This window comes from Cervus canadensis, chromosome 10 (assembly GCF_019320065.1).
Source record: "Cervus canadensis isolate Bull #8, Minnesota chromosome 10, ASM1932006v1, whole genome shotgun sequence".
Taxonomy (NCBI): domain Eukaryota; kingdom Metazoa; phylum Chordata; class Mammalia; order Artiodactyla; family Cervidae; genus Cervus; species Cervus canadensis.
In genome coordinates this window covers 68,732,357-68,754,292 of record NC_057395.1, presented here as the reverse complement: position 1 = coordinate 68,754,292, position 21,936 = coordinate 68,732,357, and the positions used below count along the sequence as shown (strand labels likewise).

Genomic DNA, 21,936 nt, shown 5'->3' with positions numbered 1-21,936 from the left:
ACTACTGCCTGTGGGCTAGCTGCCTGTTTTTAAAAATAGTTTTATTGGAATATACCACACCCATTTGTGTCTGTATTATCTCTGGTTGCTTTCATGTTACAGTGGCAGAGTTGAATATTGCAACAGGGCCCTCGTAGCCCAAAGCATCTGAAATATTTACTCTTGTAGAAGATGTTTGCCAACCCTGAAGCAGATGGTTCCTTAAGTCGTAAGTTCTCGACAGCTGTGAAGTTCTGCGCTCCTTCACAGCGCTCACCTGGCGATGAGGCTCGGTACCTGGGCCAGTGATGGGTGGCCATTTGGAGGCTCTGTTAGCTGGGCATGCCTGAAGGACTTTCAGAAGGAAAATTAGAACCATAGGGCTGGCATTTAGAGATCGGTCATGGCCAGAGGCATCGAGACATTGATGGTGCAGTGCCAAGAAATGGAATGAGCGAGAGTGAGAATGTCTAGGCCTGAAGGAGGTGGATCAGTCACCTCTGAGGTGATGGATGTGTCTGGTCAGATGGGGTGGGCAGGGCTCTCAGGGAGAAAGGTCTAGAGAGAAGGGAGCAGCTTCGGAATGGCTGTTGTTAGTGTCCACTGCTGGGGGAGTTGCAAGAGACGAGTCAAGGAATTAGTGGGGATGTCCAGACTGAAGTTGGACTGTGTGAGGGTTTCGTATGCTGAGTCATCTTCTGAACTTCCTCTAACATTCAGCCTCTGTGGAGAAACAAAGACCATGAACTCTCAGGTGATTCAGGCAGGCACTTGTCCAAGATCATGCAGAATCTGATCATGAATGACGGTGTCAATGAACAGCCCCAGGTCCACGTTAGAGTTAGAATTCCTCAACTTGTGGTCTCCCAGACTGGCTGCCTCTGGGATTATTTTTATTTACAGTTTTGTAACCAAGGGGGAACTCTCCTTTATTTTTGAGACATCTGATCAGACGAGGTAGAAATGAAAGAATTGGGATGCACAGAGTAATTTTAGGGCAGGGGACTGGGCTGTGGTTATTGGTGGGCTATTCTGAGTTGCCCCCCAGAGATGGAGCAGGGTGTTCTAGGCTTGCCTGGTGTGGGGAGGGGAGTATGAGGTCTGAGACAATCCCCCCAAAAAACAATGCGCATTCAGCACAGTCTCCCTAGCATTTACACTTCACCCACGTGCTGGGAATGTGATATAGAAGACAAAGTCTGGAGACTGGGGTGCCGAGACCAGCGTGTGGTTCACAGGACTGCAGATAAATCAGCTGTGAACATCAGTGAAATGCATTCCTGTCCCTAACAGAGCAGAAGACTCAACCTGACCGTTCCCTGATACTGACCTTGCTAGCCAGTTAGGTCACATTAACACAGTCGTTCACACATATGCCTGTATTCTGATATTTTATGTATACGAGTGAAAGCTTTCAGTCATCTGTAGTTCTTCATGGTTACTGAAGAGCCACAATTCCTACCCTGATTGAAGATGATCGTATTCTTCTTGGAAAATAGGTGTGGCATAGAACATTCCTCTACGAGTCAATTGGAGCACGTTCTACCCGATAAAAACGTCAGGGCCACGAAAAGAGAGTCTGAATTATGACCATGGTCCCACCTTCTATGCTAGTGAAATTTTAGCGTAGCCCCAGAGGTCAAGTTCAGATGGTGAACTTGAGTGTTCACTGTGGTCTCAAACATCCCGGACAGATCTGGTGTGATCCATGTTTGTCCGGAGTCGGGGCAGCGTCGGGAGGCAGGGACTGTGCTAGGACACTGCTTCTCAACTGATCCTAGGCAGACCCCCTCTGAGCCTCGACAAGGAAGCCGACCAGGGTGGGGGGAGCAGGGGTTGGGCTCAGCTGAAGTCAGCCCGAGTCCCCAAGGCAGGGCTGCAGACAAGCCAGCATCCACGGCCGGGAAACAGAGCTGCATTGTCTGAAAACTCAGCCCAAGTCAGAGAGCAGTGTTGCCTTTTCTGGTGCTTTTTCGTTAACGATTATTGAAAGTTCGTTCATTCAGCCTTCGGATCTTTTTGCTGGGGCTTTCTGTGCTTTGGGGATTGAACTAGAGAAATATATATGTTTTAGGGCTTGCTGGAGAAATATATATGTTTCAAAAAGCCAGCGCCACTCCAGCTCTGAGGGCACGTGCCACCCTCGCAGAGGCCTCACGGTAACAGTGGTAAGGTGACCCGGGTCCCGTCCTTCCTGTGGATGAGGCCCCGAAAGGGGGAACTCAGGAAGCCTGGGTGCAGGCATCCTGGCCGAGAGCACAAGCACAGGTGATGCGGCCTCTGCAGAGGGCTTGGAAGGGAGGAGGGAGCCCAGCCAGAGGAGCGGGGAGCTGACACTGTGCTCTGAGAGGGGAGAGGGGCCGGTCCCTGTGCCGTTGCCTCTGCCGGCACCACCTCTTGATACTGATCGTGTGCCTGCCCGTGACTCGGAGGACTAAACTCCATCGAGTTTACTTTTCTTTGCTAGAAGAAAGGAAGACTTTGTGACTGCTCCGTTATGTGGCCCAGGCGCTCAGTGACCGTCTGTTGAATGCTGGGATGTGCCAGAATGTGCCGGCATGTTTAATGTGCCAAAGACACAGCAGTGAGCAAGACCCGTGGTGTGTGCTCTCTTGGAGCCTTCATCTTAGTGGGGGAAGCAGACAGTAAACAGGGAAGAATAAGTCATATAGTCGCAGACAGCGATACACAGAAACAACACGGGATAAGAGGACGAGAATGGTGGGGTTGGGTGCCCTGATTTAGAGGATAGCCTTGGAAGCCTTCTTCAAGAGGGTGATGTCTTAGGGGAGATCTGAATGGTGGGAGTGGGAATCTTAGGATACAAAATCAGTAGGAAGAATGTTCCAGACAGAGGGGACAAGATGTGTGGCCACTGAGAGTTGGGGGAGCACTGGCGGCGCCTGACACAGGTGGAGGTGCTCACGGTAGGGCGCGAGTCCCCGGTAAAGTGAGTCCAGCTCCTGCAAGGTCTCTCCTGCCCCACTCCTCAGTGCAGTCTCCGTCTCACTCCCTGCTCCTCTTTTCTGCTGCCCCAAAGCTCCCTTTTCCCAGGCCTTTGCTCGCCTCTCCTTCCTTCCTGTCCTCAGCCAGCTCTCGCCTGACCTAGGGACACGTTCAGGAGCACTCCACCCCAGGTCAGGCCCTGGGGAAGCAGAAGCGCACAGGGCTTTGGAACCACACAGTGGAAACACAGCGTGGTGAGCAGAGATACCTGCGCTCTTCCGCAGAGACGTTTCCATTGTCAGAGAGAACATGCCTTTCCCCGAGGAGTAAGTCTGGAGCTGGAAATTGCAGATTCCAAAGTATGCCTGCAGAGAAGATGGCTGAAGGGAGGCAGCTTCCTGGGGCCCTGGTTCATACTGCACTGAGAGCCCCTGAGTCCTCCTCTGATGAGTAGGTGGCCCGTGGACACAGACAACAGAAGTACCAAGAGAAGTGTCAAACCACGGGGTTTGAGATGTAATACTTGTGTGTAGAACATGAACTGGCAGAGTATCCCAGCATGCTCACAGTGCTTGAGTTAGAGGGCACTCTGGGAAATTCTTTTAACCTCTCTGATGATGTAGATTTTAAGGTACAAGTAGTATTTTAAAGTATTTTTTAAAACATGCCTTTAAAATGTCATAGAGCTAGTCATTTGAAGTAGTATAAGGGTCAAGAGAGGAATGAACAGCATGCCTGGTTCTTCATACCAACCTTTGAATTTTCATGTGATTGTAGAGACATGATATAAGGTTCTAGACTTGGACCTAACCACCATGAATTGAGGGCTGGAAGCAGTTGGAAATCTGAGACTCCCTCTGTCTTCCCATCACAGTCATTGGGATCTGTACCCATTTAAAATTTTTCTGACCATGACTACTTTATCTCGTATGTTTCTCGGAGGCTCTTGTATTAAAAAGTAGAGAACCACCTACGAGCTCTCAGATCATGCGGAGAGCACTGGAGCCCTGATTTCCCCTGGATGGAGGTTGTGGAGTGAAGGGGTTGCACCACTACCTGGGACAGGGGCCCTGACTCCAGCAGAGGTTCTGTGTTTATACCTTTGCTAATGTGTTTCGTTTGGACTTCATCTCAGTTGCTGGCTTAGTTCTGAATGTTTCTCTCTACCACGTTTTTGTGTGTGTGAGTTCTGATAAGGAAAATAAGGAGTATATGAGATTGGATTGTGAAATAACGATCTCTTAAATGGGACAGAACTCACCCTGTTATCTTCAGTAAGTCATCTTGGTAGAGCCTCTGTCTCCTCGTACCATTCAGCTACTTGTGACTGCGCCCCCTGCCCACCCCCAGCCCCCTACCCCCCAGCAGAGGTGTGCTTTTCTCAATTGGCAACGAGTTCAAAGATAGATATCCCAGGACTAGTCAGGTGACTTCATGCTGACTGGAGAGTCCTGGATTCCTCTGTCTCGCTGCTCCACCAGCCTCCATGAGTGTGGTTTACACACTCTTGGTTCCAGGATGGACATTTCAAACCCCGGGTAGGGAAAATAAGGAAGGAAGGCGTGATGCTTTTTTCAGAAGAGCAGAACTTTTCCAGCTAGTCCGGGTTGACTACTGTTACATGTCCTTGTCCAGAACTGTGTGACCTGGCCGACTCTGGGATGCTGGAAATGGTTTCAGCCAAAGACGTGGCTGCCCTTATGTAAGAGTCAGGATGCTAGTAGCAAGGACCAATGGGAATGTTGATTCTAAGAAGGTCATAAATTGGTGATGTCTGCAGCTCTGTTAGACCTTTGCTCAGAACATTTCTGAAACTCCCCCTTGTAATTTTCCCTCAACACCAGATGAGCCAGAAAATAAGAAAATCAATTTCAGTATTTAATGACCTCATATTGTTGTTTACTGTCTCAGTCGTGTCCAACTCTTTGTGACTCTATGGACTGTAGCCCGCCAGGCTCCTTGGTCCATGGAATTCTCCAGGCAAGACACTGGAGAGGGTTGCCATCTCCTCCTCCAAAAGATCTTCCCAACCCAGGGATTGAACCTGCATCTCCTGCTTTGGCAGGAACCACATATTACTACTGCTTTATAGTCTCCATAATCCATAAAAGCACATTACTTACCTTGATCATGTCCTTTATTTACCAGGGCTGGCCATCAGATCCCTCCTAATAATAAAGATTTACTAGCACTAAAGACAGTAAAAGAAGGTGTGGCAATTAATTGTAAAAGCCAAAAACTAAACAACTTAGTTGTCCATCCGTAGGAGACTTATTGACTAAGATAATTTATTCAGCTCTGATAAAAGAATGAGAAGTATCTCTACACACTGCTTTGGAGTCATCACCTGAAGATATTGTTGGCTGAAAAAAAAATAAGGTGGAAAAAGTATGTATAGTATGCCAGCCTTTATCTAAAAAGGCTGGATGTCTGTCTATCTGTCATGCCTCCCCTGCCATGGAAAGGTAAACAAAAACCTTCATTTTAAATGATTATCTATTGGGGGAGGGAGTCAGGGTGAGGGAACAGAGAAATGATAGAAGAAACTAGTTTTTCTGAAAATGCCTTTTTGTATATTCAACTTTGGAACCATGCTAAATATAGATAGCATTGTAAAACAAAATCTCTTAAAAACTTTTTATTCTGAAATCATTTTAAATAAAAAGCACAAGATAGTGCAGCGTTCTAAGATCCTTTGCCCGGCTTCCCTTAATGTTATCATTTTGTATAACCATACACGTCTCCCAGGTGGCTTCAGTGGTAAAGAATCCGCGTGCCAAGCAGGAGATGCAGGTTTGATCCTGGGGTTGGGAGGATCCCCTGGAGAAGGAAATGGCAGCTCACTCCAGCATTCTTACCTGGGAAATCCCATGGACAGAGGAGCCTGACAGTCTACAATCATGGAGTTGCAAAGAATCAGACTCGACTGAGTGACTAAGCACGCAGCACGCATAACCATAGTGTAATTATTAAAACCAGGAAATTAGCATCGGTACAGTACTCTGATCTATAGACCCTATTCAGACTCCATTTTTCTGCAAATGTTCCTTTTTCTGGTCTGGGATTCAGTTCAGGATCTCAGGTTTCCTTTATAAGTTACAACTCCTTAGCCGCCTGTAATCTGTGACAGCTCCTGTCTTTCTTCATCTTTCATGACCTTGACACTTTTGAAGGCTACTGACCAGCTGTTTTGTAGAATTGTTTCTCACTTTGGGTTTGCCTGGTGTTTCTCTCATGATCAGATTTGAGGTTATGCATTTTTGGCGTGAATATCATAGAAGTGATGTGATGTCCTTCTCGGGGGGTATGTAATGTCGATACGTCTTACTACTCATGATTGTTAAGCTTGGTTACTTGGTTGAGGTGGTGTCTGCCAGGTTTCTCCACAGTAAAGTTACTATTTTTACCTTAAAACAAAGTCAGTTTCTTGGGAGGAGATATTTTGAGATGCTATAAATACTCAGTTTTCTTATCATACTTTTGCCTATTAATTTTAGCATCCACCAGTGGTTCTTGCCTTCAGTAATTAATACCATGGTGTGTTTGGCTAATGGTAATTTCTATTTTAGTCATTCCTTCTGCGGTCAGAATTGGACTCTGAACTATAAAGAACAGCTGTTGTTTGTCCCCCACATCGGTATGGATTCCTGAATATTTATTTTGTCTTACAGGTTAGAATCCATTACTCTCATTATTTTGCTGTTTGGATTTGGTCTTTTGGGAGGCCCTTCAGGTTGGCTCCTATCCTTTAGACATGGTCCCGCTTCCCTCGTAGCTCAGTTGGTAAAGAATCTGCCTGCAATGCAGGAGACTCGGGTTCAATCCCTGGGCCTGAAACATCCACTGGAGAAGGAAATGGCAACCCACTCTAGTATTCTTGCCTGGCGAATCCCATGGACAGAGAAGCCTGGTGAACTACAGTCCATGGTGTCACAAGAGTCGGACACGACTGAATGACTAAACCACCACCAGCACGGTCAGTTTGTGGGTACTTCCCTACTTCCTGGCACCATGAGACGTTCAGGTTCAGGTTATGTTTTCCCCGCCACATCCACAGAACTGACTTTCTCAAAGGCTCCCTGGTTCCTGTTTAGTTGAGAACGGCTTATAGAAATCAAGGTCTGGCTTCTAAGTGTGCCCGCTGCTACTGGACTGAGGAGCCTGGCAGGCTACAGTCCATGGGGTCGCACAGAGTCAGACACGACTGAGCGACTTCACTTCACTCACTTCGTACTTTAATCACTGGAGAAGGAAATGGCAACCCACTCCAGTGTTCTTGCCTGGAGAATCCTGTGGACAGAGGAACCTGGTGGGCCATGGTCCATGGGGTCGCAGAGAGTCAGACACAACTGAAGTGACTGAGTACGCCCTGCTACTGGCGTGTTACTGCTTCTAGACTCCCCAGGCAGACAGAGGAAACAGGTGTGCGTACCAACACAAGCACGTGTACCACACACCTGTATTCCTTCTGTATCTGTTCATCTGTCGTGAGATTTCTGATTCCAGTCCCAACACCATAGGATTCCTTGTAGCCTTCTGCAGTCTTCGATATTTGTAATTCCTTTCTCTGGCTGTGAGAAGCCTGGTCTCGTTATCATAATACAATACGTTTACTCATTTGTTCAGTCTTAGTATATGCATAGATCAAGTAGTTTCAGAATCACTAACCCGTATTCTATGAAAGCTTCCCCAGTGACTCAGCAGTAAGAGTCTGCCTGCAATGCAGGAGATGCCCTGGAGATACAGATTCAATGCCTGTATCAGGAAGATCCCCTGGAGAAGGAAATGACAGCCCACTCCAGTATCCTACCCTGGGGAAATCCCATGGACAGAGGAGCCGGGAGGACTACAGTCCATGCATGAGGTCACAGAAGAGACACGACTTAGCGACTAAACAATAGCAGTGTCAGACTAAAGTGTTTTGTTTTTTTTTTTAATTATTTCTTATTGGAGTCTAGGTGCTTCACAATGTTGTGTTAGATTCTACTCTACAGCAGAGTAAATCAGCTGTACATAGACACACATCCCCTCTTTTTGGGATTTCCTTCCCATTGGACCAAAGTGTTTTTTAGGTCATTAGTCTTAAAATATGTTATCAAAATACCATTTTCCAAAGTTACTTGGTTTAATTTTTTTCTTTCCCACCTGGTTAAATTAATGTAGAGACACTATCCTTATTTCTTGATCCTGAGAACTAAACTGTGGTTATATAAGAGACCGTCCTTGCACTTAAGAAATGCACACTAAAGCACCCGGGACAGCTTACTCTCAAATGCTTCAGACAAAGAGTGGCCTGTGTGTGTGCACACGTGTGTTTATGACTTTGTGTGTACTCAGAGGGACAGTAGAGAGGGCAGAAATGATACAGTAAGTGAGGCAAAATGGTGAATCTGGATAAAGGGCATATTGGAGTTGTAAACTGAAATAATATCACAATGAAGGTATTGAAAAATACAAATATTCAAAGTAGTCTCTCTCTTGGGGTTATGCTGTCCATGCCATATACAGCTAGATTCAACTGTTTGATTTTGCTTTTGCTATTTAGGGTTTCATTTCTCCCCACATTAATCCATGAGGTCGCAAAGAGTCAGACACGACTTAATGACTAAACAGCGACAACTCCATATTCAGATTTTATCATTTCTTTCAATATCCTTTCTAGCTATTAGGTTGGCCAAAAAGTTTGTTCTGGGTTTTTTTTGTTTTTGTTTTTGTTTTTCTGCACAACTGCGTGAGGGTTTTGGCCAACTCAGCGTTCCTCCCCCAGGATCCAAACCAGGATCACCCATTACAGTTAGTTCTCTTATCTCTTCAGTCTCCGTTACTGGATCAATTGCTTGATATTTCTCATTCTCCCACCACATTTATGTCTTTGACGAGTGCAGGCTGTATGTTTTTTTAGATGGTCCCTTGTTCTGTGTTTGCATTTCCTCAGGACTGGGCTCGGGTTCAGTGACACCTCTCAGTGATAGGTCTTTCTCAGGGTATCACGGCTACAGATACACGACATTCGTTTGTTGATAATAAGCACTTTGAGCTCAGTTAGTGGCGTCTGCTGGATTTCTCCACTATGAAGTTGCTCATTTCCCTCTAAAATTCATAAGGAATTTTGGAGAAATGCTTTGAGAGTATATAAATATACTGTTCCTCATCAAAGTTTCACCCAATGGCTTTAGTTTCCATTGATCCTTTTTGCCTGGATCAGTCATCACTGAGATGGTTGCAAAGTGGTGATTTTCTAACAGTCATTCTACATTTGTTAGTGATTCTACTCCATGGAAGAGTCTTCCCCTTTCTCCCATTAGCTTATTTATGTCAGTGTGTACTCATGGGTTCTTTTTTTGTTCAGTGGGTTATAGTCCATCATTGTACTTATTTTGATGTTGAGTTAGTCCTAGACCCAGCCAGTGGAAGCCTCTTCAAGTTTCAGGTATTATTTTGATATGTCTCCATCATCCTTTGAGTTCTTCCTCACATTCTGGCATAGTGATCTGTTTCAGACTAACTCCCTGGCCCTAGAATTAATCACTTCTCTGACAGGCCTTGTTCTTATTATGGAGAATGGAATTTAGAAACCAAGATCTGAGAGTTAGTTATGTTCTTTGCTACTAGGATGCCACTGTGTCTAGGCCCTCTCAGCGGACAGAGCCAGAATACACACACACAAAGGTAATCCAGATATGCATATATACATACTGTGCCTTCATAACCTATGTTTGTGTATATACATGCATATGTCTACCTAAACATATAAACCTAAATACACATTCATGTCTGTTTCTGTATCTTTATAGGTGTGGTTGTGTACACACACGTGCACACCTAACCATGACAATACTGATAACCTCCAAATCCAGTCTGATACCACAGAGAGTTTTTCTAGTTTTTCTTCTTTCCATATTTGTAATTTCCTTTTTTAACAGTGAAAAGCCTGATTCCTCTTACCCTCAGTATATTCACTAAGTCACTCAACCCTAAATTACACAAAAAATATTCTAGAATTGCCGATCCTGACACTGTTAAAAAAAAAAAAAAAACCCTATCTGCAAGTGTGTGTATTAAACACTGCAGTTTGACTATACATACTTAATGAGATATAGCTTAGGGTGGCAGGGCAATAAGTCACGTAGTTTTCAATAGCTATGTTTTTTGGGGATGGGATCATAATGATGCTGTTTTTCTGGTATTTTATATATTGTGGGATGAATCAAATGGGTAATAATATAGGCATGGTTGAGAACTGAACTTTTCAACGTGGTTAAAAAGAGGTACAGATGTGTGGTTAAGGAAGTTAAAATCCCATAGTCCCAAATTGGAATTATAAGTTATCAGTATGATTTCATGATGTGTTTGGTTTTATATGTGCACACGATCATACACACTGCACACACACAAACACTTGTACTTTTGCCCACTGAGTAGGCCCAGGACCAATGTCCAAGTTAGTGGCAGTGAGCATCCAGACCGTTACTTCTCACTGCCACTAACCAGCGAAAGAGGCTCTTGGACTCCTTGGAAAGATGGCTGAATCTGGGTTTAGGCAAGAAATATGCAGTGAGAGTGTGGAATATGTTATCATACCAGAGAGCAAGGGAGCTGTCAGAGACTGCTCGTCTTTGACGTAACATATGAACATAAGTGAAGACATATCCATATCTTTTTCTTTACACACAGCATACCCCAACTGTGACTTTATGCTGATACCGCCAAATATAATACCAGAATTTTTTCTAGTCTTCCTCAGAAAGCCAGGAGCCAACGAAGAGGTTCCCACAGGCCATATTTGAACAGCATTAAGAATAGTAACAGCAGTAAGTGCAGTAAAAAACCAAATAGCACATGTATTATTTAAAGGCATACTTTCATTGTATTACTTAAAAAACTAATTACAAAGATCTTCGTTAGTCACTTCTGGAGGGTGTTCATTTGGAAACTGATTAAATATAAAGAGAAAGAGCCAGACATTTAGCTTGTCTGTCCTTTCTGAACTGTACATTAGGGTCACCAAAAAATCAGAGAGGGGAATTGTAACCCCTAATGATAACATGAGTCTAGGCAGTGATCATCAGCTTCGAAAGAAAGACAACCAGACATCATATACCTTTTGATGGAAATTTATACACCACCTGTGAAATACACTTGCCAAGAGTAACATCTTAAACCTCATTAAGTCTCAAGGTATAACTCCAGTTTGGAGGAAGTAAAGGGAACAGAGGAATCTATTCAATAATGCAATCAAAGTACAGGTGGCAGAATACAGATTGTGAGGAACTACAGGGGAGATGTTTGGTCTCTTCAGCAAAGAAGTTGCATTTTAAAAAAGGAGAGAGAAAAAAATAAATAAATAAATAAAAATAAAAAAGGAGAGAATACAGGCAGGGAGTATCTGTAGATTAAAAAAGACTTGAAATATGAAATATATCAACCAATTACAATACATGGGCTTCATTTGAATCTTGATCCAAACAAGTGAACTTAAAAATATATACATGAGATAAGCAGGGAAATAGGAACACTGGCTAGATAGTACTCAGTACTGATTTTCTGAAGTATAGCCATGGTAATATATCTTACAAGAGTCCTTATATTTAGAAATATGTATTGGAATATGTGAAGATGAAATGATATCCATAATAATCTTAGAGGATCAAGGCATAGCAGAGATGTGAAATAAGAATGACCACAAGAGGTCCTTATACTTTTCTCTGCTTTTGTCTATGTGTGAAAATTTCTGTGGTAAAATGAAAAAATCTTAACAAGCGGGGCTGCTGGCTCTGAATGGGACATTTCCCCAGAGAGCAGGGCAGCCTCCTGGGACCGAAGGCCTGCACGCAGACTGCAGGCTGGGGAGGGAGGAAGCCAGGTCCCTCTCGGCACTGTGTCCCAGCACTCGGGGGTCACCCCATAAATAATGGGAGGTGAAAGGAGCGCTCTGGAAGGGATGGCTGGCACCAGGGGAGTTCTGCTTCAGAATCAGTCCCATGACCCCCACCCACCTCTGAGAGCCAGCCACTCACACCCTGTGGAACGTAAGCATCATTTCCCCATCCCTCGGGCCCTCACCATCCGTCTAGTGACTGACGCGTGTGTCCCTCCTTCCTCCCCAGGCTCAGGCCCGGTGTCACCGGATAGGCCAGAGTAAAGCCGTGAAGGTGTATCGCCTCATCACGCGGAACTCCTACGAGCGGGAAATGTTCGACAAGGCCAGCCTGAAGCTGGGCCTGGACAAGGCCGTCCTTCAGGACATCAACCGGAAGGGCAGCACGAATGGCGTGAGTATGCCGGGACTGCTCTCAGGCCTAGAGAGGGGGTTGTCACGCAGCCCAGACCCCGCACCCCCACCTGCCAGAAGCCTTCGCTCCTACAGCTGTTTTGAGGTTCTCTTTCACTAAATTGAGTCAGGCCACACATCTTTGGGGGCTTTTCGGGTGGCATGGTAGTAAAGAATCCACCTGCCAATGCAGAACATGCAAGAAACACGGGTTCAATCCCTGGGTTGGGAAGATTGCCTAGAGAAGGAAATGGCAGCCCACTCCAGTATTCTTGCCTGGAGAGTTCCATGGACAGAAGAGCCTGGTGGGTTACCTGACGGGGTCACAGAGAGCTGGACACGACTGAGCACAAGCACACACGCACAGACATCTCTGATGGTTAGTCCCCTGGAAGAGAGGGTTACTGAGGGTGAGTCTGCATCTTACAGATGGGTAAGGGAATCCATCGGAGCAGTTAGGTGGAAGGATTGCCCAACATTAGGTAACATTTCAGTAAATAAACTTTTATTTTTTTTAATTTATATTTGTATTTTTAATTGGAAGATGATTGCTTTACAATGCTGTGTTGGTTTCTGCTGTGTGTGTAACAATGTGAATCAACTATATGTATACATATATGCCCTCCCCATTGAGCATTTAACATTTAACATCCCCATTTAACGTTGCCCTTTGGAAATGAGTCAATCTTAACCCTCTCGGCTCTATAAATTATATACTGTCACCATGCTTTATCTGATACTGCAAACTTGGAGCTCCCTGAAGGTGAGCTGTTCCATACCCAGCACCCCCAAGAGTACTTGGCATATTCAAGACGTTCAGTGCATTGAGGTCAGTGAAGAAATGAATGAATAAATTATCAATCAGCTTGAAACATGGCAGTGAATAGAATCTTTTTTCCTGCCTCTGGAGGGGATAAAAGTTGCTGCTAAGATTCTTGAATTGCAGTAAAGTCCCAGCAAACAAAGCAGAATATCTCTCCTTAATCTCTGGCCCTCCTAAGTAAGCTGTCCTTTTGTCCAGATGTTCTGTATCCTCTTAGCTATGCATATGCTGCTAAGTATAATACTTCATGGTACAGCGCTGGGAGTCATGGAATTCCCTCCTGTGACTGATATAAAGAGAACCAGATTCTTAATTAGAACCAGGAAAGGGTGTTTTGAACTCCCATTTCCTGTTTTCAGCAAGCAATTGAGCAGATCACACTTGGCATGGGATCCTCTCTCTAGTTAAGAAATGACATCATTTCCAATACTATTGTTTTTATTTAATAATGAATAAATCATTATTCTCTAGCTCAGTTTGGTCCATCTGGAGGTTTTTAAAGATACAGACTCAAACTAAAACATAAAATAAAACTTAAACATATTCTCTTTGGTGGTGCCTAGTTTTAACAGTTTGTGACATTTGATAATAACCAACATCCTGAGGAATGTTAGGGCCGTTGGGTCCTGGGCTGGGTTTTATTCCAGGGCTCCCTGTAGAGGATTGTCTGCCCGCCCTCCCCATCATTCTCCTGGGTTTTCATTTTCTAAAACTTGTTGTCCATGTCTTTATTCTTCTGACATGCACAATGAGCGGAGGAACTGGGTGCTGAGTCCTGAAGGTCAGACTTGACACTGTTTTCCTCCTGAGCATTTCCCACTTTGTGAGTAGCCTTTGGTGACCCATCCAGGTACAGCAGCTCTCAAAGATGGAGGTAGAGGACTTGCTCCGGAAAGGTGCCTATGGCGCCTTGATGGATGAAGAGGACGAAGGCTCCAAGTTCTGTGAAGAAGACATAGACCAGATCCTGCAGAGGAGGACGCATACCATCACCATCCAGTCTGAGGGGAAAGGATCCACTTTCGCCAAGGTATAGGGCCTTCTTTGCAGCGTCCACGTGGGGTTGGGGGGGCAGTGACAAGGAAAGTCTTTATTCTTTGACCCTTATCGGACGGGCTCCTACTTTTCTAAATGCAGAGTGTTGCGATTTTCTGGCTATATGCCTTTTCTGTGTGCCACTCTGAAGATGCAGGTTCTTAGAAGGGGTTTGAATGATGGGTCAGAAGCTATAAAAGAACTCACTCCTTCAAATCCTTGGCTGATCTTCAGTGGGCAGGGAGGACACTTGGGTTTGCAATTTGCACTCCTCATTATGAACAGAGATTGCTCCAAAATCTTCAGTTGGTCATCTCAGTTCCCTTGTAGGGTACTCCCAGGTCAATGTCAGAGAGTTGAAATTTCAGTGAACACTCTATTCCTCAAACTCAAGCAAGTATTCTGTTCATTTCATGAGACTTGAGAGTATTTATCCAAGATTTCCAGCTTCTAGCCTAGGTGCCTCTTTCCTCTGCCCTTCAGGTCACTGGGTTTAGAATTCAACTTAACCAAACCACTTACAGATCCCTCTGGGGGTCCCTCGCCCTGGGCTCTCTGAGCTTCTTAACCTGTCTGTAAATCACCAGTCTGGTGACTTAACGGGGGGAGGGCTCTTCCAGGGATGTTTTGCATTTAGGAGGCATAACTCATTTCTGCAGACCTCATACTGCCCAGCCAGGGCCTGTCCCAGCATGGACACTTGGGACCTGGTGAACTGAAAGAGAAACCATGTCCAGGGAAGTTGTAAGAATCAACCCTTTCATGGGCAGCTGGACATATGCTTGCCATTGTCTCCCACGGGCTTGTCCTCCTGCTTCTGAATTTAAGTTACAAAAAATAATCCTGTAGGTTGAAATTGTGATTTCCTCGCCCAATGTTTGAAATAAAATTTAAAAAGAATAGCTTTACAATATTGTAGTGGTTTTTGCCATACATTGACATGAATATTGTAAAGTAATTAGCCTCCAACTAATAAAAATAAATGAAAAAAAAAAAGAATAGCTTTGAGATTTTCACTCAACATTTTGGCAGCTGTGTTAGAGGTTTTGATTTTGAATGCAGATGGAGCATATACTTGTGTCTCTGGTGCATTGGAGATCACAGGGTGTTTATTGATTGTGTTCAAATATGGTTTATTGGTTCTTTCTTCTTTACAGGCTAGCTTTGTGGCTTCAGGGAACAGAACGGATATTTCCTTAGATGACCCAAACTTTTGGCAGAAGTGGGCTAAAATAGCTGAACTGGACACTGAAGCAAAGAGTGAGAAGGTACAGCATTGAGAATATTTTATTTCATTGAACATTTCACAGATATCTCATAGGGCCATAAACTCCTACCAGCTCAAACCATGATTGACTCCTGAGCCTTAGTTCTTTAATGAGATGCTACATGTAATCTACTTAAAACATGCTTGCCACATAGAGCTTGAGAAATGTTAACTGTATTTAAAATGACCTAATGGGTACCTGGGAAATTCTGTTAAAACTGGAATTTCCAGTTTTAGTAAAAATTCACTTAGAATTGGAACTAACCAAACAGATCAAGATCAGCCCTGTGACCCAAGCCAATATCCTGTCCTTGGCATGTTGACTGTTTTCCTCTATTTTAGCACCTCCTATGCAAGGAATTTTACCTCTGACAAACATTAGTGGAAAGAAGCATGAGGTGGAAAAGTGTGTTAGATTCCCCTCCATTCCTTCAGTATCTTGAGTGTTTCTATTTCTGAACACGAGGAAGAGAATGGCCTTGGAATAAAACCAGGGTTTGAATACTGGCTCTGCCATCGACTGGCTGTGTGTCTTTGGGCAAGGTACTTACCTCACTGAGAAAGTGAATAAAAGAGACATGTGAACAAAGGAGGTGGTGGCACCCAGTTTGCAGAGTTGGAGGTAACACTGTGAAGGCAGCTGCTTCCAGCCCATTGTGAGGCTCCCAGAAGTGTTAGCTGCCCTACCCTCCGTTTCTGACCCCATCACCTCCCTTGGAATTTAGCAGGTCACTGTCTGCCTGTCTCCTCGGATGAGTGTTGAACTCTCAGGGGCTCACAGACCCAGCAGACAGTCCCTGCTTTACACCCTGCTGATTGAGTAACCAGCATCCAGCCTTGCCAGTTCTTCTGTAGGATCGCCAGAGGTTACTAGTCTGGCCTCTTCTAACAGGATTCTGCCGTCCCCTTAGTAACCTCTTTCTAGTGTTGTCCAGTGTCACAGTCAGGAAGTGACTCAATGTGCAGGACAGCGGGCAAGAGGGGGAAGAAAAGGCCTTGCCCTGAGACAGTCAGAAGCAGTTGGAGCATCCAGGCGGGAGGGAAGATGCAGGGACGACATTCAGGCCACATAGATGAGTGTGCAGGGGCTTAGCCGAGCTTTGGGAAGAGGCCTAGGAGGAGGGGGTGAGAGGCATGAAATGATGGAGACCAGAGAAGTGGTCATGGTTGTGGCTGAGGGAGCCACCAAATGGGTGCGCTTCTCTCTCCCATGAAAGACAGAATGTTAGTGGCGCCAGTGGAAGGCACAAAATGAGGCAGCACTAATATGTGTTCGTCTTCAGAAAGTTGCCTAGCAGATGGAATTCTCCGACTCCTGTCTCCAGAGCCGCCTCCGCGCGCTGGGCAGAACAGCCGGGTGCCCCAGGCAGCACCTCCAGCGCTGGGGGCCTCGCCCTTGTTAGAAAGACTGCAGAACCAGCAGATGGTGGCAGCCAGCCCTGGAGGGAGGCGGGGGGACAGGCCAGCTTCAGCAAGACCCCGAGCGTCCCCTCTGCTTGCCGTGGACCCGGCAGGTGTGCTGGAAAGGGTCTTTCCTGCTGGCGGACGAGACAGGGGTGTGGTTCTTCCCCGTGCGTGTCCTGAGGAGCGGCCGCTGGGTCCGCCATGATGGCGGAGGGAGACCAGGGCCTCTCTCCCCAGCAGTCCCCTCTGTCTCCAGGAGAGCCTGGTGCTCGACCGCCCGCGCGTTCGGAAGCAGACCAAACACTACAACTCTTTCGAGGAGGACGAGCTCATGGAGTTTTCAGAGCTGGACAGCGACTCTGACGAGAGGCCCACAAGGTCCCGGCGCCTCAATGACAAAACCAGGCGCTACCTCCGGGCCGAGTGCTTCCGGGTGGAAAAGAACCTGCTCATCTTCGGGTGAGTGTTGGCTTCGCCTCTTCGCCCTCGTCGTTTTCCCCTCTTCTGTTCTGTCGAGATGTGTCCAGCGGGTCTCTCCCCTCCCCTCTGGGGTCTGGGCGGAGGGGGGGGGTCTGGGCGGAGGGAGGGTCTGTTAGAGGAAGAGAGAACTAAGCTTTCTGCCCGAGGGCCCCTCAGTCAGTACACTCTGCCGCCATTTTACGGACGTGCCGTGATTCTCTCGTGTGTTTGTCACAGCAGATCTCTGGGACTCATTTGCTGCCTGGTACTGATTTCCGGCCTTTCCCCCCAAGGACGTACAGGAATCAGTGCAGCAGATGTTAGCGTTACCGCATGATGCGTGCCGGGCTCTGGCGCTGGTAGAAGCCGAGGGTTTAGCTGCTGGGAGCCCCTCATCGCTTTCCAGCACTGCAGCTGGACTCTGTCTTAATTCCAAATGTATTCCTCACTCCAGATACGGTCACCCCTCCCGCCTTAACATTCTAGGGGCCGTATGAAGCTGTGTCCAGTGTCCGGGTCCCCTCAGTGGCATTTGGTGGGCTGCAGTGTGCAGGCCTCCGAGGCTTTTCAGGAGACAAAGCCCTCAGGGAAGTTAATAGACCCCACTAGGAGTCGAGACGCGCTCTTGGCTCCAGTGTGTCCCGCCGTGTCGAGGGCACGGCTGGCTCTTCCTCCCTCTAATGTCCTTCTGGGGGTCCACTCTCAGCTGGGGCCGGTGGAAGGACATCCTGACGCACGGGCGGTTCAAGTGGCATCTGAACGAGAAGGACATGGAGATGATCTGCCGGGCCCTGCTGGTATACTGCGTCAAGCACTACAAAGGGGACGAGAAGATCAAGAGCTTTATCTGGGAGCTGATCACGCCCACCAAAGACGGGCAGGCCCAGACGCTCCAGAACCACTCAGGTGAGGGGCAGCGGGGTGTCCTTCCCTCCCTCTTCCGCGCTGGTCAACGTCGCTGTGCTTCGAGGACTTCTCTCTCTTCTCAGGTGTATTTCAGAATGCCACCGGTGGGAAAAGATGCTGGTTTTTGTCCATTTCCATTCTCCTTCCCACTCATCCATGTTACCTGGGATGTTTTAAGTGTGGCTGGATCCTCTTGAAGTTGCCCGCTCCTGCCCACTGCCCTAGGGGTCATAGCATCTCCTCCTGTGACCTGAGGACTCACAAAGCATGCTCTGCCCCAGTTCCACCTCTGTCTGTTTCTTGGGACTGCTCCTTCCCTGTGCTGAGCCGCAGCTCGCTCACCTTCTCATCTTCAGGTTCAGTGTTCCTCTTCCCCAGCTGGGTGGTGGGGTCCCCAAGGACACAGGTTCAGCTGCACCTTTCTTGATCCTACAGGGCACTTGGTAGATTCTTCCTAACTGACTGAATGGACCAAGTAGGGGATTGGGTGCTCCCTCGGCATCCCTGACTGAGGAGCGGGGTCCTTTGTCCAGGGCCACCACTCGCAGCCCAGCTGCCCCCCTGCCGCCCTAGCCCAGCTTTGTTTCGGCAACCACATTGAAGGCACCCTGGCTCACCTCCCTGCCTTTCTGACTCAGGCTTGTCCGCTCCGGTCCCCAGAGGGAGGAAGGGGAAGAAGACGAAGAACCAGCTGCTGCTCCCGGAGTTAAAGAATGCAGACTGGCTGGCCACCTGCAACCCCGAGGTGGTCTTACATGACGACGGCTACAAGAAGCACCTCAAACAGCACTGCAACAAGTGAGTGCCCCTCACCCCTGGTGGGAGGCCAGCGGGTGCCCCTGGCCCACCATGCAGGGTCAGAAAGGCAGGCGGCTCTATGCTGGAAGCTGGGTCAGGGTTCATTCACGCTGAAGCCTCTCTTTTTACTTTTTTTTTTTTGGAAACAAATATTTATCTATTTAGCTGCACCAGGATCTTTGATCTTCATTGTGGACATGTGGGATATTTAGTTGCTTAGCTGTGGCATGTGGGATCTAGTTTCCCAACCAGGGATCAAAGTCAGGCCACAGGAGTCTTAGCCACTGAACCACCAGGAAAGTCCCCTCTCTACCTCCTTTAACCATCTCTCTTCTCCGGAACCTGGCCTCTCTTACCAATGGAGTTCCTACAGAATCTTCTGACCTGACTCTCAAGATCCTCTGAGGACACTGGTGATTTCACTGCTTTCCCCTCCCTCCGTCCCCAAGGGCACGTTAGCAAGAATGGAGACTGGCCTTGATGGCCACCACGCTCAGCTCACCATGCCGAGTTCTTCCTCTTCCCATTTGCTTTGACATCCGTGGCCTCCTGGTGTTTGATGGACACGCATCTGAGATAGCATTCTTTATATCCCAGGGCTAACAGCTGGGGTGGGGCAGGCAGAGATAAAGAAAACAAGTGATAGAAAATGAACCTGTCCTTGTGAAGTTTAGTTGAGAGTGACAGCACCAGCCACAAACAGTGACAGGTTTGCACATGGATACACAGAAAGGAGGCTGGCGGGGACAAGGACTCCTTGATGGATGGGAGACCATGGAGCCTAACCTAGGGCTAGGGTTAGGGCTCCTGAGGAGTCTGTTGTCAGTATTAATATTAAGCTGCCATGTTTCTTGAACAAGTCAGACATGATTGAAAAAATGGTATTTGGGGAGAAAAATAATCTGGTAACAATTTACAAGATGGAGTAGGTGCTTACCTGGAGCTGAATGGCCAACTCAGAGTTTTGTCATCATAAATGTTGATCGTGATGACCTAGATTAGGATGCTGACTGTAGAACCGGGGAGAAAGTGTCAACTATGAGAGGTGTGACTAAAGGAGGAAGCATCATGTGTGATGAGGGACATGAAAAGCTGGTAACTCCACGGTTGTGAGCCTTGTGGGCTGGGAGAACAGTGGTGCTTGTCTCCATAACAGAATCGTTACATTCGTTAAATGATGAAGAGCAAAGCAAAGGACTGCGGTTTTGCCTTATTAAGTTACAGCAGCAGCACTTGGCTGCCCCGTCCCCAGCTGCAGATGGGGATCTGGAGTGTTGGGAAAAGGCTGAGCTGGAGAGGTTGACATAGAACTTCCCCCACACCTGCACGGTCATCACAGATGCTAAGCAGAATTAATTGTAACCTCTGAGAAATCCTCAACATTTCTACCACCAGCCCCAGCTATCTCCTGAGTGCAAGCCTTACCCCAGGAATCAAAGAATAAGACAGTAACGCAGTTCTCTGGATTTGAAGAAACTGACTGCTGTGTATTCTTCTGAATCTGGTGGAGACCACTGTCCTCTTGGTTCTGGCTCAGTGAGACCTGGAGACTCAGAGCTAGTGGGGCCTTACAGTGCCCCCCACGCAGCCTGGGAGTTTTGTGGGCAGTGTCCCAACAGGGAGTCCTCCAGCCTCCACTCCAGTCTTCCTAGTGATGGGAGTTTACCTCCGAATTACCAAATGATTCTAAGTCATTGTCCTTCTGTGTATTGAATCTACAACCTGCCTCCTTGAATTGTCCACCCTTTGCTCTTGGATTCTGGTTCTCTCCTGAGCAGGCAGGATTGCTTCAGCATACCTGGCCTGTGAGCTTCTAGAATTACCAGCTCTTTCACTAGTAAGTTTACTGCCACCCCTGTATCAGATGAGCTCCCTGTGTGGCTCAGCAGTAAAGAATCCTCCTGTCAATGCAGAAAACCCAGGTTCAGTTCCTGGATCGGGAAGATGTCCTGGAGAAGGAAATGGCAACTCACTCCAGTACTCTTGCCAGGGAAGTCCCATGGACTTCCCCATAGAGAAGTCCATGGGGTTGTAGTGACTAAATTACCACACCACCAATATCAGATGAGGGTCAAGATAGGCTCTTCAGTCAGGACTGCCTGGATTTGAATCCTGGCCCCATTACTTACCTGCAGGTGAATTATTTTAAAAATAAGGACAGTAGTTCCTTGTTGTTGTTGTTTGGTTGCTAAGTCATGTCTAACTCTTTGCAATCCCATAAACTGCAGCACACCAGGCCTCCCTGTCCTTCACTAACTACTGGAGTTTGTGCAGACTCATGTCCATTGAGTAGATGATGCCATCCAACCATCTCAACCTCTGCCACCCCCTTCTCCTCCTGCCTTCAGTCTTTCCTAGCATCAGGGTCTTTTCCAGTGAGTCAGCTCTTCACATCAGGTGGCCAGAGTATTGGAGCTTCAGCTTCAACATCCTTCTAGTGAATATTCAGGGTTGATTTCCTTCATAATAGTTCCTACCTCCTAGCATTGATTTGAGGATCAAGTGAGTTAAGACATGCTGGCACATAGTGAGTACTCAAACCACTGTCTGCTGTTGTTAGGAGCATGATAGTATTGAAGAGTGCATGAAGTTGTTATCAGAAGAACTTCAAAAAGCTAAAAAACAGCTGCTTCAGATCTAAGCTCAAGAAGCCAAGACAGTGATGATGTGTTCAGGGGTGGGTAAAGTGACCGGAAGGGAACACCAGTGGGGCCTTGTGGGGAGATGTTCTGTTTCCTGATCTGGATCCTGGATACACATGTGTGGTCAGTATGTGAAGATTCATCAAGCTGTGCTTGTGTGCAAAGCACACTTTCTGGAAGTAGATTTCATACTGAGAGAACTGTCATTTTTAGAAGAAGAGAAGAAAGAAAAGGCAATACTGCGGTTTTGTTTGGCTAAAGTTAAGGGTGTTACAGGCTTCCCAGATGACACAGTGGTAAAGAATCCACCTGCCAATACAGGAGACACAGGAGACATGAGTTTGATCCCTGGGTGGGAAGATCCCCTGGAGAAGGAAATGGCAACCCATTCCAGTATTCTTACTTG

At 46.8% G+C, this 21,936-nt stretch overlaps 1 protein-coding gene across 4 annotated transcripts in view; it reads left to right on the top strand.

Moving 5' to 3' along the window:
• Window positions 1-21,936, top strand: part of CHD6 (chromodomain helicase DNA binding protein 6) — a 194,984-nt gene that overhangs the window by 132,961 nt on the left and 40,087 nt on the right. For all 4 annotated transcript variants that reach the window (XM_043480181.1, XM_043480182.1, XM_043480183.1 and 1 more), the window contains 6 exons: window positions 12,033-12,197; window positions 13,870-14,049; window positions 15,212-15,322; window positions 16,982-17,184; window positions 17,891-18,090; window positions 18,729-18,888. In XM_043480181.1, the coding sequence (XP_043336116.1) occupies window positions 12,033-12,197; window positions 13,870-14,049; window positions 15,212-15,322; window positions 16,982-17,184; window positions 17,891-18,090; window positions 18,729-18,888 (1,019 nt within the window). The remainder of the gene's footprint in view (window positions 1-12,032; window positions 12,198-13,869; window positions 14,050-15,211; window positions 15,323-16,981; window positions 17,185-17,890; window positions 18,091-18,728; window positions 18,889-21,936) is intronic.